General features: G+C 39.5%; 1 protein-coding gene across 2 annotated transcripts in view; it reads right to left on the bottom strand.

Annotated features, from left to right (window-relative positions):
* Window positions 1-1089: 1089 nt before the first annotated feature.
* LOC149230182 (uncharacterized) overlaps window positions 1090-16477 on the bottom strand; it is a 103826-nt gene continuing 88438 nt past the window's right edge. Inside the window, exons 5-11 of one of the 2 annotated variants that reach the window (XR_016247998.1) lie at window positions 3140-3263; window positions 2947-3003; window positions 2705-2801; window positions 1907-2117; window positions 1721-1781; window positions 1492-1610; window positions 1090-1324 (exon numbers count right to left, since the gene is read on the bottom strand). Coding sequence is in view for 1 of the 2 variants with exons in the window: in XM_089378884.1 (XP_089235010.1) it covers window positions 1557-1610; window positions 1721-1781; window positions 1907-2117; window positions 2705-2801; window positions 2947-3003; window positions 3140-3263 (604 nt within the window). In the remaining variant the exon portion in view is untranslated. Of the gene's footprint in view, window positions 1611-1720; window positions 1782-1906; window positions 2118-2704; window positions 2802-2946; window positions 3004-3139; window positions 3264-16477 lie in introns of both variants that reach the window. The other variant, XM_089378884.1, reaches the window with a different exon arrangement.

Raw genomic sequence — 16477 nt, 5'->3', positions numbered from 1 at the left:
GCCCAACAATTGATGAAGTTGTATACATTTTCACAGTGTCTTATAGAGGCAAAGTTTTCTAGCTTTGGTCAATGAAAGGAATTTAGAAATTTGTCATTAAAGGGGGATAGGCTCTAATGCCTCATTCCTTCTCCTATAGTGTCATATTCGTTAATCCTTCAATCCTATCCTAAGTTGTCATCAAGGGGGGATGTTAGGGAATTTAGACACTTAGGAGTTCATTAAGTTCAACTTGGTCCAATAAGTCTATTATGTAAAAGTGTGTTTCTTTAGTATGCATTAGTTGCATTTTAGTCCAATAGTCATAATATTTTCTAGACATAGAGTGATTTGACAGCTCATATTCTCTTCAATACTAAAGGCTATTGATCTGTGGCTTAGCACACAATTGGTCCATGATATCTATTTAAAGAGCATGGAGGGTCATCGCTGATGACCAATCGTGAGAACTTTCTTATGTATATATATATATATGTGTGTGTGTGTGTGTGTGTGTGTGAGATATATTTCCTGCTAATATTCATCTCCAACATGAAAGATTTGGATGTAATTTGATTTTTTATGGGACATTTCCCACAAGTATTTGTCTCCAACATGAGAGACTTGGATGTAATCCAAATTAACATCACATTAACCAAATTGCTAACTACATGACATATCTGCCATTATTTTTTATTTGAATACATGAAAGATGAGGATATCAACAGCACAACTTCAAAATAAGTTGAATTAATCAAGTTCTCACGGAACCTAGGTCAGTTCAATGACAAAAGCAATTGCCCAATGTTTCAATAGTGATTACAAAATGAGGAAACTCATTTTTCTCACCCACTATCTTGTACAGCATTACTTGTCATAAGGGAAAATCTTTCCCTATTCCCTGCATAGCTTATGCAGTGGTGGCTCTGTTTATTACACGACATTCATAACACAAGACGTGATCATCTTCGGACTTGCAATTCCTGATTTACTCTGCAATGCCTAAACATTATTTTTGAATACCCATGCCTCATTATCAGGTGTGTATAACCAATAATGTAGAAAAACAAAGGTATCAACGAAGAATAAGATTTTTCCAACACCAAAATATACACAGACTAATGTTTCGGTTTTATTTGTTCAGATTCAAGTTTAAGGGCTTAAATAATAGAAGGCCAATGAAAAATTGGCATGTTTACCAGATATTCTCCTAAAAAAAATAATTGGCATGTTCACAAGACATTCTCGTAAAAAAGTACCCTTCCTAATGTATCCTCAACATTTGTTGCAATAATGTTTAACTCCATCGGGTCCACGGTCCAGGTTAGTTTTCAACATTGCCAATCTGAAATTGCAATAGGGTGGGAATTAAAATGGAAGGCATGGGTGAACATTGACGTCAGAGATTCAACTGCTATATATAGACCTAACCTCAAACAGTAACATATAATTGATTTCAGTGTAGGAATTTCTCATTCTGGCTGCCATGACCTAGCTCACAAAAAGCCTCACCTGAGATTTGACAAATAGATCTTCACTTGGTTTGCAGACTGTGCAAGCTGAAATTCCCAGTGAATTTACGAAAATAATTCATGAACAAGATCCACTACTTCCCGCATGGAGGCATCATTCTACAGTCAAACAATCATAAAGGCTGATAGTGAAATATTCCAGGAAGACCAAACCAATGCAGTATAATAATAACAACAGCAAAATCACATTTTACCATGCTAAAGCCTACCGGTAAGACAATGTCGAAAGCCTGCTTGTAAGTTTCCATCCATTCCTCAACGTTGTCATTCCTGAACACACAGGTTACATACAATTCACTGAACAAGAAGGAAGAGTTGCTAAAAGCCAAACAACTGATAACTATATCAAATAACCATGCCAATGGAATTCCACAATTAAGATAAATATAACCTACAAAAATGCAATTGAGATACGATTCTCAAATTCCAAGCCATCAGACATGCCAAGATCTCCAATGTGATCCCCGAGTAGCAGGACATTTGTTCTATTCCTCACACCAGAAGCACCACTGTCATCAGGCACATCACTGCTGCCCAAGTTTTCATGAATGGGGGCAGCCATTTCAAGGGCATGTTCATTCTTATTTAAGACGTGAATTGTCTTGCCTGTAAGCCGATCCGATAATTTGCATTACAAGCTAATACAAAAAATTGATATGCAGAGAAGCCAGATTAAAGTCACAAAGTTCTGTTTTACTGTTACAATCAAGCAAAAGAAACAATTAAACATAACACTAAAAAAGGGTGGATTATGTCAATGAGAAAATTTTTATTAGAATGCATTTTAGAGATAATTCTAAGAATATGTATACAAGTTCATATCATAAAATTTGAACCTCAAAATTAATTTGATTACCCTATCCTTTGCCTTTCTATTGTATGATGCAAGTATATTAATTGGAGAAATGAAGTCACACGTGATGAATGATTACGGTGTGCTTGGTTAAAATAGGTTGACTCAAACAGGCATTAAATTTAAAGTGAAACTTTAGTTATATCGAGTTAAATTTCCAGACTTCGTGAACAGTTAGTATATTGGTCGATATGGCATACCACAAGAAAATCAAGATATTTATTCAGCTTTTGCGTGGAGACACAGTTTTCACCTTTTAGCAAGCTACTTCTTGCATCAATCTATAAATTGAAACATTAATCAGACAGGTTAGTATCACCTAAAATTGCTAGATATGTACCTCTAAACCCAGTGAGATTTCCATTGTCATCGAAGACCATACGATTTGAAACCACCTTTATATTCTTGAAATTTCTTTTAAGTTTCTGCCGCATAACCTGGCCACAGGTTGTTTTCACATTAAGTTGTACATGTGCAATGATATTTTTCCTATCACCAAAGGAATTAAATAATTCATTAAGTATTTCCAGCTAACGTTTCTAGTTTAAAAATATGAATATCAAATTATGCATATCAGATTACCTCTTCAATAATGTCTGCAAGACCTGCTGAAAATATAAGAACAGGTACCCCATTTTTCTGCAAATATAGTTTCCTCATTGAGTAGAAGACATCCAAATTACAATTGTCAAAATTCTAATTTATGATCAACCTTAAACAACAACTTGCAAAGATACTTCAGGACAATTATACACAATGGCAATGGAGTCTCTACCTCAAGAATCTCAAACAACTGGATCACATAATCTCGAAAATCAATTACAGAATTTGCAACTGAGTTCCTGATGGCTGCATAGGTCAGACCACCCTCAATAAGAAGTGCATGAGTCTTCTCCCACCTGTTCTTGAAAACCAATTTTCAAATTCAGTAATCATAATCAAACCAGAAAGATCACCAGATCTAATTCCTACAATGTGGGTCATATTTTTCCCATTAATAAAACAAATATCAAGCGGCAAATACTAAAACATATAGTGCAAAGAAAATAAAAAGGTTCGGAAAATATCTTGAGAAGATGGGCTTAAAATCCCGGAATAGTAAAACCAAAATGCAATTTTGCTTCATTTGGCGAAAGAGGTGCAATGAAAAGTGTGAAAGAGATTATGCAGTCCCCATTTGGGACCACACAAAGGGGTTGTTACTGTGACCTTCTTATAAAGGACTAAAGACAGAACTATAGGAAGAAACAAGGGTAAGCCAAGCACATTTCCAAAATCAAGACAATCTTAGAAAGTATTTCTAGTGCTAGAATATCAAAATTGACTTCCATTTCAAGATCATAACATCCTTAGACTTTATAGCTTTTTGCATCAACCTTACGTACAATATTTCAGTTGAGATGGAACATTAGGTGCATACTGTACATCATTACTAAGATATCAATTCATCAAAGAACCTTCTAGGACCCATCTATCCAAAGAACAGTGTATCCAATCTTCAGAATCTTTCAATTTTTCACCGAGATAATTCAGCCTACTCCTCTCTGTCCCGCAGTATCCTATGTCAAATTGCATGACAGAATCTTGCTCGCCAGAATCAAGTCTGTTACTTTGACCCTGTCAAATGGGCTTATTCTTGAATTTCAAGGAAGAAGTTAAATATTTGGGGCTCATATTTCTAATGTGGAAGCTCACGAAGGTCATGCAACAAGCTCAATAGACATAGAACATGTTGAAGTGATTCAGCACTATTAAATTTCTTTGCACCAAGCCCATGCCTACCTAACGAAGGACACAAGAAGGGTGCTTTTGGACATCCCCTGATGGAATGGGACACTCATTGTACTTGGGGCATATTTACCAAATTCGAATATATATACAAGTACAAATATGGTTCAGTACAGACAAACTTGTATTAAACAACACCCAATACAACTTCGATACAGAGGTGTACATCTCATACATACAAATTAATTACTAGTATTATTATTATTATTACTAACTACCAATATTAACATGAAAATTATAATATTACAAATTACTCATGGTAGTGATTTTAAAACTCATTACTTAAATTATATTATTTTATTATTATTATTATTAATACTACTAATTATTACTGGAAAAAGTCAATACAATTGTAAAATGGTAAAACGTGGATAATATTGCTAATTATATATACATAGGTAGGAGAATAGAAGCAGCATGATTCCCACACCGACGACCAGGAAGCCAATACTTAATACCCATGACGCCAATAGAAGCTCTAAAGTTGATCCCTGTGCTAGAAGGCATGAAGCCCATACTCAATGTCGATACCCACAAGCCAAAAGGAATTGCAGCCAATACTAGAAATTTTCCTGATAGTAGATACCCACTATGTCTACAACTGAAGATATGAAGCCGATACCCACAAACCACAAAATGGACGCACTAAAATTGAAACCCACCAGCCTTAGATCCATCTTAACCCTAGAATCCTAGATCTATCAAGCATTGATAGGGATCAAATCTCTCAAGGTGCAAACCTCTTTTAGAGTAGAAAATCTGAGGAAAGGTTTGCACCTCGAGATTTGATCCCTCTCGACACATAATGGATTCAGGAATAAGATGGATCTGTGTTGGTTTTAAAATTATAAAAGAATTTATATATTTAATCATACTACACCCTTGGAGTCAAAAAAATAAAAGATTTTGATCGATATAAATTGTATTTTTTAAGAATACTATTATATGCATCACAATAAATTTTAAAAATAGATTTTTTTCTAAACGAATATTGTTTTTCAAATAATTAGCCTTGCAGATAAAACAATATTAGATAAATTTAATAACTTATTATTGGTGATACAATGAAGAAGATGAGTGTTGTTGAGGCTAGGGTTTACCCTAGTGGCAGCCTGGGTCGAAGGATTACATATCCAGGCCATCCATCATCCGATTTGCACGGAAACTCTAAGAGAACAGATCCATCAATTGTCACCGGATCCAAGCAGAAGCTACAGACCCAAAGAGAGGACACATAACCCACAGGCCAGAATTATGTCCATGGATTCAGGGCATTATCGAATGCTACCATCCAAAACAAAGCCAAGAGACGAATCTCAGTAGTGTGAGGGACTTCTTTTTAAGTGAAATTCTAAAAACAAAAATTACCTATATAAAGTAGCTAGTGCCTCAGAAAACCTCACCACCCACACAATGTGCATGTATATTTTAGTTGGATAATTGATACTCTTGATTTATTTTGTAATTTTCTAATGTAACATTACATTACATGACATCTCCCCCATACTAGACTATAGAACACCTCACGACATAATGACCAAAAGTATTAAACATTGCACCCAATACCTGTAGATGATATCCATCACTACATTGCAAAAAAGAAAGATGGGAAGCCCTCAACATATAGATAGAGGAGTGAAGTCAAGATTCAAAATTTTCTAAATAATACAAACAAAGGCTAGCACATGAAGAGAAACCCTAAACCCAATTTTAACTTCAATTTCACTACTTTCACATAAGGTAATTACTACAAAAACATGTTGAAAATTATGGCACTCAGAGAAATTGAGTTCATCCATTATTGTGTTTCCACAAATAACTAAAAGAACATTTTGGGTATATTTATCATGTAGAAAAACGATATATTTCATACAGGACTCGGATTTCAATACAACTAACCTGCAATATGGCCAAATTCAACGAGGATCACACGAGGGCACAACCTCATAAAAATATACAACAAAAAAATTAACAAAAAGAAAAAGATTATCTCCTTTAACACAAGGTGAGGATCCCACCACCCTTAAGTTGCATTTGTTGCTATATATAACCTACATCATAGGATTCACCGAATTTGAACCTTGAGGTTTGAAATTCACTGGACCTCGAAGAAAAAGGTTCAAGTTTGTTGAATCTCAAAGACAAACCTCAAGTCAAACCTAAACAAACCTGAACCTACTCCCTATTTTGAACCTAAAGATGGATTTCAACGCAAATTTTTTTAAAATGGCCATGAAATTCAATTAAGGGTCTTTCATGAGGTTGATTTAAGGATTTTGCTAAAAAGAAAAAATGGAGGGTATTAACATTGAGTATAAGTTAACCGTCACCGCTGTGTTTGAAGATTAACATTGAGTATAAGCCCTTCACTCAGGCCATCACCACCACATTTGAAGAGTGAGTTGTATATATTATAAGCCATCATCACTTGGGCCTCCATTGCACAGGTGACAAGCTAGCCACATGCTTCTACAGCACAAGTTTGTCGCACAGCCACAAGTATGAGGTGAGTCACGACCATTGACACCACTCCATCGAACCATTGCTCAGCCTATAGGTGAACACAAAGTTCAGACTTCGAACAATGACAGGCATAGCACTCCACCTTCACCCGAAGGAGCATTTAGCCATGGCCATTGTGAACTTTTTCAAATTCAGCAAGGGGTTTGAGCATCGAGCCTGAGGTGATTTCTGAGCCTATTTGATTTCAATTGAATTCCCAATTAGCATTCATGAATCATAATTGCCTATATCCACTGTGTCACTATAGATTTAAACGTCATGCACAGATTACTAGGATACCAATTCTCTGCCAGCATCAAACAGTTTTCATCCATGCGATACATACTTTACAATGTTACACTATAAATCCAAGAATTCAACATTGCACATATTTGCATGTGCAGATGACAGAGCATTAGGAAACTAACATTTACTAAAACAACAAACAGTGATATATGAAAAGAACATGACAATAATCATTATTGAAGCAACAAACAATCATTATTTGCTTTGGTATCTGTTGTTGTAGGAATATTGTATGTTCTTTGTGCTAGAAACTTTTGTAATATTTCCCATTCTCTATGCTGGAAACTTTTGTAATATTGACTGTTCTCAGTGTTGGAAACCTTTATATTACAAGTGACGGTTAATTTTTGAAGGCAAAGGGGGTGAAACAATTACATAGCCTATAGCCTATAGAGTTATTCATATATGTTTAGTGATGTAAAAACATTTGCCATGGCACCTCCAAAATCAACAACAAAGAGAGGGATGCAAACATGTGGATAAATTGAATGGGTCCATGAGAGACATCTAAAATGCAAATTATGTAATGTTGAGTTTGTTGGGTCTTTAACAGAAGTGATGGACCACCTACTTTCTATTAGTAATGGTAAAAGAGGTGGTGTTAAAGGCTACAAAAATGTCTTTGTAGAACTCAAGGAGATACTTGAAAAGGATTATGACAGAATGAAGAAAGCCAAGAAGGTGAAAGAAAACAAAAGACGATGCACTCAAATAAAGGTTTCAATGAATTATAGCCCCTTTTCCTCATTTTCTTCAAACATGGTTGAAACTAGAAGTTCATCTCAACCAAGTGGGACAGCAATATTAAGCTCTCTTTGGAAGCTCATACAAAAGCAAGAAGCTGATGATGATATGGCTGACATCTTTTTTGAAGCTACAAATCCCATATAATGTGTCCAAAAGCCCTTATTTTACGAATGCATGTAAGATGATTGCAGATTTTAGAAAAGGATATGTACCTCTCAGTTCTAAGACAATAAGGACCACTCATCTCAAGAGGTCAAAAGAAAGGGTGACAAGAAAACTGTTAAAGATCAAAGAGTCTTGGAAAGAAACAAAGTGCACAATTTTATCAAATGGTTGGTCATATATGAGTCATAGGTCGCTAATTAATCTGTTGGTTTATTGCCCCAAAATGGCATTATCTTTTAAGGTAGTTGATGCACCAAAACACAAGAAGTCCTTTGAATATTGTTGAGTATGTTATCATTGATTTCCTCAGTATGCTTGCACCCATGGATGAGATGATGCATTGGTGAAACCCTAGCTCTAGGATTTGGATCCCTTGGAAGATGCCCTGCCTCTGTTGACCAAAATGACATGGCAAATCATGTCTTTTCATGACAAAACCACCTTCGTTGATTTCTCCTTGTCATGTCGATTCTGATCGTTTGTGGCATGCCACGAGAGCCCTCTCAGTTTGAAAGATATGTTTGTTCAAAGCATTATTTTAAAATTCGGCCGAACCGACTCCAAAACAGTTGAGTCAGACCGAGCCAATGCATGACTGGGTCGACTCAGTGGCCATCTTGGTTCGGCCGGTTGGGTTGCTCGGTAACAACCCGGCCAGCTAGGCGGAGTCCGAGCCAACTCAGTCAGCTCGGTGGGCGTGGCCGAAAAGCATAATTTTTTTTTTCCAGTTTGGTTTTTTGGGGACCCCAAAGCCCATTCTTATGTGCCTTTGGGTTCTTTGGGGTCCATTTCCCCCTCCCAAACTCTATAAAACCTACCCAACCCCTCTCATTTCCTCACAGCCATCTCATTGCATTTGAGTGAGAATTTGTGAGGAGTTTGTGAAGAGTTGTGGAGTTTGTTTTTGGAGCAACAGTGAGGAGTCTCGGGCAAGCATTGGAGTAGGACTGAGGAGCTTCTTGGGCAGCCATTGGAGCAACATTAAGGAGTTGGTTTGTTGGAGCAACTTTGAGGAGGCAATTTGTGCCTAGAGGTATTTTTTTTCACTTCTAAAAATCTGTTTTTTGCTTATTTATTTTTTTGTGCAAATCTGGAAATTGAAAAGAGTGTTTTTTGTGACAGAAATGAACATTGAAGCAATGCTATTTTTTTTTGTTTTCGTTTTCATATTTTTTCATTTCATTTCCAAGTTAAAAAACAGCACCTAGAGTGAAAGATGTTGCTTGGGCATATGTTGAAATGGTTGATAGTCAGATGCATTGCAAATTTTGCCATAGAAAAATTAAGGATGGTCCTAGGGGCATTAATAGGCTAAAACAACACTTCGCAGGGCTAAGAGGCCAAATTACCCCATGTGAATCACCACAAATTGGGGAGATTAGGAAGGAGTTGTTAAATAGCTTTGAGAAGTTTAAAGAAGAAAAATCTAGGCAAAAAGATATAGAGGCTGAAATTGGGAGCAAGAGGAGTATACAAAAAATGATGGCTAGCAACCCCCATTTTGATTTTGAGGGTTCTTCTTCTATCCCTTATATTGATGCATCCAACCCCTTCCGATATGTTCCTCCCTCTTTGGAGTCTATTCAAGAAAAGGGTAAGGGTAAAATGAAAAAGAAGGGTGATATGAATATCAAAATTTAATTCACTGTCACACCCTCCTCTCCATCAGATGCACATGGTCCTAAAGCTAGTAGAACTTTGCAGCCCACTTTAGATGACCATTGGAAGAAAGAATTGAGGGAGATTGCTTGTGATTACATATGTAGATGGTGGTATGATGCTGATATCCCCTTCAATGCTTCTTGTTCACCATATTATGAGCCTATGTTTGATGCCATATTTGCTGCTGGAAAAGGCTTCAAAGGCCCTACTATGCATGAGATAAGGGGGTATCATTTGCAGAAAGAAATTTCCTCCATTAATGAGTATTTGAAAGATTTCAAAGACTCATGGGCAAGAACAGGATGTACCATCATGTCAGATGGATGGACTGATCAAAGGAACCGTACCATCATAAACTTTCTTATCTTCTGCCCACAGGGAACCATGTTTCTAAAATCAGTTGATGCATCTGATAAGGTGAAAGATGGACAATTGTTGTTTCAGCTATTGGATGAGGTTGTTGAGGAGGTGGGGGTGGCTAATGTTGTTCAAGTCATCACAGATAATGCCTCTAACTATGTCATTGATGGTAAACTGTTAGAGGAAAAACATAAAACTATCTTTTGGACCCCATGTGTTGCACATTGCATAGACCTCATGCTTGAGGATATTCGGAGATTAGATTGGGTCAAAAACATTGTAGATCATGCCAAAAGCATATCAAAATTTATCTACAACCATTCATGGATTTTGAGCCTGATGAGGAGACACACAGGGAGCAGGGATATTATTAGGTCTGCCATCACTAGATTTGCAACTCATTTTTTGACATTGCAATCTATGCTTTCACAACATAGAAACTTGCAAAAGATATTTTCCAGTGATGAATGGAATCAAAGTCAGTGGTCTCTCAAACAGGACGGCAAAGAATTGAAAAAGAAAGCTAATGAAGAAATATTTTGGAGAAAGGCAACAGAGATTGTGAAGGTTGTTGAGCCACTGGTTAAGATGTTCCAGTTAGTGGATGGGGAAACATTGGCTATGGGCTTTATTTATGAGGCTATGGATCTAGCAAAGGAGCAAATAAAGAGGGCATACAAGGATAAAGTGGCTAAGTATGGGCCCATTTGGGCAATCATTGATGAAGATGGAACAATCAACTCCATCGCCCTATACATGCAGCTAGTTATTTTTTGAACCCCCGGTATCATTATAAAGCTCAGGCAGCAGGCGCTTTGAGTGGGGAGGTTAGAGATGGATTAATTGACTACATTGATCGCATGATCCCATTGGAGTGTGATCAACTGGAGATACACCGACAAATCACAACCTTCAGCAAAGCCACAAGTACCTTTGGGAAGAACCTAGCAAAGATTGCAAGGGAAGCAGATGAGGCAGGTAAACAAAAATTTCAATTTCAAATTCCTAATACATATTTTGTTAAATTGTTTATAATTTGAAAGTTCGATATAATTTGTTGAGCTAACTCATTACAGTACTATGTTTTTTGCAGCACAATGGTGGGAGGCTTTTGGTAGCCATTGTCCTCAATTGCGGAAGTTTGCAATTCGTATTTTGAGTCAAACTTGCAGTGCTACTAGGTGTGAGCGCAATTGGTCTGTCTTTGAGAGGATTCACACGAAGAAGAGAAATCGTTTGGATCAAAAACGGTTAAACGATCTAGTCTATGTCCAGTATAACCTCCGGCTCAGACGCAACCAATTGCTGAACAAAAGACCTGATTTAGATCCCATTGTGTTGGAAGATATTGATCCAACATCAGATTGGGTAGTGGAGAGTCATCCAGCAGAGTTTGATTCTGATGAGAAACTTGATTAGTTTTACAGGCGGCGGCATGGCTTGAAGAAAATGTTCAGTTGAATGCAGATCCACTTGTACCAGCCTCAGGCCCAGCCCCAAGTCCTCCAGTTGCAGGCGCTTCCTCTACTCAGCAATGACAGAAGCGCATATCTCATCTATCTTAGTGTGCAGCAGTTGCACAACCTGCTAGTGCTACCACTACTACAGTTGCAGTTGAAGATGATGATGAGGAAGAGCCATGGGTTTCCCTGTCAGACTCTGATTTAGAAGTTGAGCCAGAATCCAGATGATGTTGGCTCCTCTAGCAGTAGCCAGTAGTACTGAGGAGTGGTCACTAGTGACTAGTGATGTTTCACAGTTTACTTTTGTTGTAGAGGCCATTTCTAGCCTGTTGCCTCCTTCGTTATGTGTTTTTGTTTTGATCTTTGATTCTCTATATCATCATCATGTATGTATTGGACAGTGCACTGGGTGCCATTTTGATATAATGGATATATTCATTAACCTACTTTGATCATATGTTGTCTTCTATCTATATTCTAAAGCTTTGTGTTTGGAAACATGAATGAAAAGCTTTGAAATTATGTTTTTTTTATAAAAAAATAAATATTTAACGTATTTTTTACAACGACCGAGTCATTGAAATCAAACTGACTGAGTCAATACCGAGTCGGAGTCGGAGTCGGAGTCAACCCTCAGTCGTTTCCGAGTCGGACTCGGAGTTTTAAAACATTGGTTCAAAGATGATGCACTCAACTTGTGGTCAAAAGCCCCAAACGAGTTGATGATGTGGCTCTTCATTAAGAGTTTTTTTTATGGCAAAAGATTGCTTATGAAAATTTATTTTAAAATTAAAAGCAATAAGGGGTTTTGGCTCAAATTCGAATTTTGGGGGAAATTAAATGTTCCCTCCTAAAGTTAGGTCGGTTGCCTCTCATGAAAGGCCTATCCTTCAGTATAAAAAGAGAGACTCGTTATCTCTCCAATACGTCAATTGAACATTGATCTATAGTAATTTTCTGAAATCACCTGCGGCTTGAGGACCATTGAATCTCTGACCATAAGGCTTTTGGCAAGGGTTTCTGGGCTACATTTTTTATTTGGTTTTATGGATTTATTGGGTTCTTTCTCCTTTTGCAGGTGGTATTCGCACTAGTCAGAAGGAATAATTTGCAGCCTCTTAACTATGCTTGCAGCCCTCTTCTAGGGCACATCTGTGGCATTAGCTAACTTGATAGGACACCTCAGGGGCCTTTATTGGCAAATACATCTCTGGTTATCTTTTATGGATGCAATTTTGTATTTAATCCAGGGAACCTTGACAAAGTTCCATTTGAGTTTCATTGAAGACCTCTAAAGTATTCTCTACGCAAGAGTAATGATGTAGTGAAGTCTATGCGCAAGGGATATCATAGATCTGATGCAATGAAGTAGCATCGACTATGGTCGTAGCTTGTGGTCTGTGCTATATTTGGCATCAATACAATGCGCAGTACCTGAGTATGGTCTATGGTTCGATGTGTGACTTGTCAATTGAAGGTGTATCCCTGTTTCAGTAAACACATCAATCTAGTGTATGACAGTATTGGTGCTTCTATCCTAGGTATGACTTTTTCTATGTTTTAATTGTTGGTGTATGATCTGACGCGAGTCTATTATCATGTTCATGGGGTCGAGATTCAATGATTGTGAATCATGATATGTGACTCTGCAACGACATAGATGTTGCGCAACAGAGAAGAAAATACGAAGTTTATGGACTTGTGTCTACAATGAATTAAAGAAGCTACGCTGTGTGCGATTTGTACACTAGGCATTTGACAACGTGTATGAAGCTTGCGAATAGAGAGTGCGATTAAAGGCTTGAAGCACATATGTATACCTATGTGTTGTATCATCCACCAACCTGGAGTGTGATTTGAATAATAGTGTGCATATAAATATATAGTTCAAGACGGATGTGGCACTTAATTAAAATATTGTATGAGATCAATATTGACCATGCGATGAAGACATCTCCACTAATGTTCTACGCTTCAGCACACATAACTTTCAAGAAGTTGTTAGGGTGTTGATCTATTCTCTAACAGTCACAGTGAGACCACTGTTTGGGTATCACAAAGGTGAGGTCTCGGTAATCGAGGAAATCTTTCAAAATGGGGGCTGGAAATATTGTTTCTGATGATGAAGAGCAGCAACACAACAAAGATCCTGGGGAAGCTGAAACGCCACTGTCCAAAGATTTCAACAACAGAGGTCCGCTGAAGTACTTACAGCAGTGTCACAATAAAGATGAGAATGTATACAGCCCCACCGATATTGCATTAGAAATAGATTTTGCTTTCTGGACATCCCAAATTAGACAACTTATGAGGAAAATGGAACACCTAGAGGCGGAAAATCGCGAGCTGCGGCCGACATTGGCACCTTGTTAAACAGAATTCTATTGGTAGAGGGAGACAATGCTTCTATCAGAAAAACACTACAAGAATACTGAGAACAAAGCGCAGAGCAGAATTCCGACAAGATTTTACAAGCAGAGATCAGAGATCTTAAAAACAAATAGGGGGAAATTAGATCCCAACAAATGTCCTTTAAACAGGAAACGGAGTCGCATATCAGCACATGGGCACAGGTGGTCAAAGGAAAGGACAAGGCCCCTCCGCTCATAGCAGTGGAGGAAGTAGTGCAGGCAAAGCTCGTGGAGGAAAGAACTCGACGAGCAAGAGAATTAAATCTTAAGGTAAGAGGACTCCCTACACCTCCCCCCTCAGCGGACCCAATGGAACTGGGGAACAGGTTTCTATGCGACACTCTCGACATACCAGACATAACCTTGGACAAAGCCTGGATAGGGCAGGACTCTACCCTCTTCCTCAGGTTCCATGACTCCTCGGATAGACTTCGGGTACTCCGAGCCAAGCGGAAGCTATTCTCTCTTCTGAATAAAATGTTTTTGGATGAAGACCTCACAAGAGCTCAAGTAGCTAAATTGAAATAGGCTAGGGAACAGGTTGTAGTAGCAAGACAGGCAAGGAAATGGGTAGTGACTAGAAACCTTCAAGTAGTTATTCGGGACACCTTCCCCCCAGGATGGACATCCCGTTCAGATAGCTCCAAATGATGGGCCCGAGCGGAGAGGAGGCGAGGCACGGATCTCTCGGTTCACTGCTGGAATGGCAATGGCTCCTTCTGGTCTTCACCAAGCCTACTTTATGAAGCCCTTAGCTCAGCAGACATTCTCCTGGTTACCGAGACTCATGCGAGCCCAGTCCGACCTCTCCCCGACATTACAGGATACCAGTGGACCGCAGTCTGCAGACAGGAGACACGGAGTTCAGGAGGTGTTGCTTGCCTCGTCCGTGATAGCCTCAGGAGCAGAGTATCGGTGGTCGCGACCGATGAGTATGCCAGATTCATGTGGATTCAGATCAGAGCCAGAACATCACCTCCGAGAGACATTTATGTCGCAGTTTGTTACTTCCCACCTATCTTGTCTTCCTACGCTATTCACAATAGCTCAAACCGAGACCCTTTTACAAACCTGTACTCTAACATCACTAGGTTTTTGGCAGTAGGGGACGTCATTCTCACGAGGGACTTCAATGCCCAAACCAAAGACCTCCAGATGCCTATGCACGACCGGACAGAGGATATATTTTGCACTCGGGGGATTGACCTGACCACGATCAGCATGCACTGAACCTCCGAGGATTACTTGGGACCCACCACAGCCTATGGGAGATATCTATGAGTTGGTAATTCTAAATGGCCTACCATGCTTCCCATCCTCGCACTTCTTTACCTGTAGACCATTTTGAGGCGAAGCAAGTGTGGTTGACTACGCTATTGCAAACCCAGATCTCCTCCCTTACATCAAAATTTTCTCGATCATCCCCATCCCTCTCGCAGATCATGCACTTCTCTCACTCTCTCTGTAGTTTAACCTCCCGAATCCATCTCCTACTCTTCCCCGCAGCCCTCCCAGGACCACCTTCCGATTTGAGGAGGGTGACCCTGATCTCTTCTCCTCTATCCTCAGACAGACACTCCCATCGGAGTCCCAGTTCGCCTCTCTCAGCTCCGCCAAGGACAAATACCAGTGCCTCTCATATGCAATCTAGGAAGCTACGCTCCAATCCTTCCCCCATTCTACCCGTACCGCCACCACCTCCCGCAAACCGGGAAATTGCCCTATGAATAAATGGTATGACCAGGAATGCAAGTCTATGCATCAGGACCTCTGACACGCATTCTGGAACTCCTTACCAACATACCCAGACCTCTGTTCAGCCTACCGTCGCCTCCTTCACCGCAAGAAATGTCTTTTCACTGCCCATAGGAGACAGGTTCTTTCTACTCTCCTCCTTTGCTCCCCTAAAGATTTCTGGGGGACCATCCTTTCCCGACACTCACCTACCCCAGTCGACCTTGATCCTACCTCAATGTTCTCTCACACCTCCCAGCTATATGACATTCCTGGGCAGCCTCTGATTCAGGTTACTTCCCCCCCCCACCTCCTGCCACCTTTTCTCCGACAAAGATATCAGAGAGGCAATATGGACAATGAATAGCAGTAGGGCAGCAGACGAAGAAGGTTTATAGGCAGAATTCTTCAAGCATGGACTTCGCCCCCTAGTAGGATATCTGGTGGACCTTTTCAACCAGGTGGTTCGGGATGGATTTCCGGATGGTTGGTCACACCACATTATCTACCCGATCCACAAGTCAGGGCCTACTTCCGACCCCAACAACTACAGGACAATCATGGTTGGGCACACATTCTCCAAGCTATATGCTACAGCACTCCATAGGACACTCTCCCATTTCCTTGAGCAGAGACAACTCAGGGCCAAGGGCCAAGCAGGATTCCGCCCAGACCACCAAACAATCAACCACATCCTTACTCTTCGTGCGGTGATCGAGGAGGCTAGGCATCGATCCTCTAAAGTGTACTACTACTTTGTAGACTTTCGGGAGGCCTTTGACTCAATCCCGAGGGAAGATCTTTTCCAGATGCTAAGAGAGGTTGGCATTTCCTCGACTCTCCTGACAGCTATCATGCGCCTCTATGAGGCCGTCCTTGGCCGTCTCTGCACAGTCGGAGGAATGTCAGATTTCATCCGAAGCACCATTGGAGTCAAGCAAGGATGCCCCCTTTCTCCTACTTTATTCAGGATCT

The sequence above is a fragment of the Pinus tabuliformis genome, chromosome J (assembly GCF_031772625.1).
Source record: "Pinus tabuliformis cultivar Carrire ecotype Pingquan chromosome J, CPIR1, whole genome shotgun sequence".
In the NCBI taxonomy this organism is placed as follows: domain Eukaryota; kingdom Viridiplantae; phylum Streptophyta; class Pinopsida; order Pinales; family Pinaceae; genus Pinus; species Pinus tabuliformis.
This window is presented reverse-complemented; position numbering and strand designations above follow the sequence as displayed.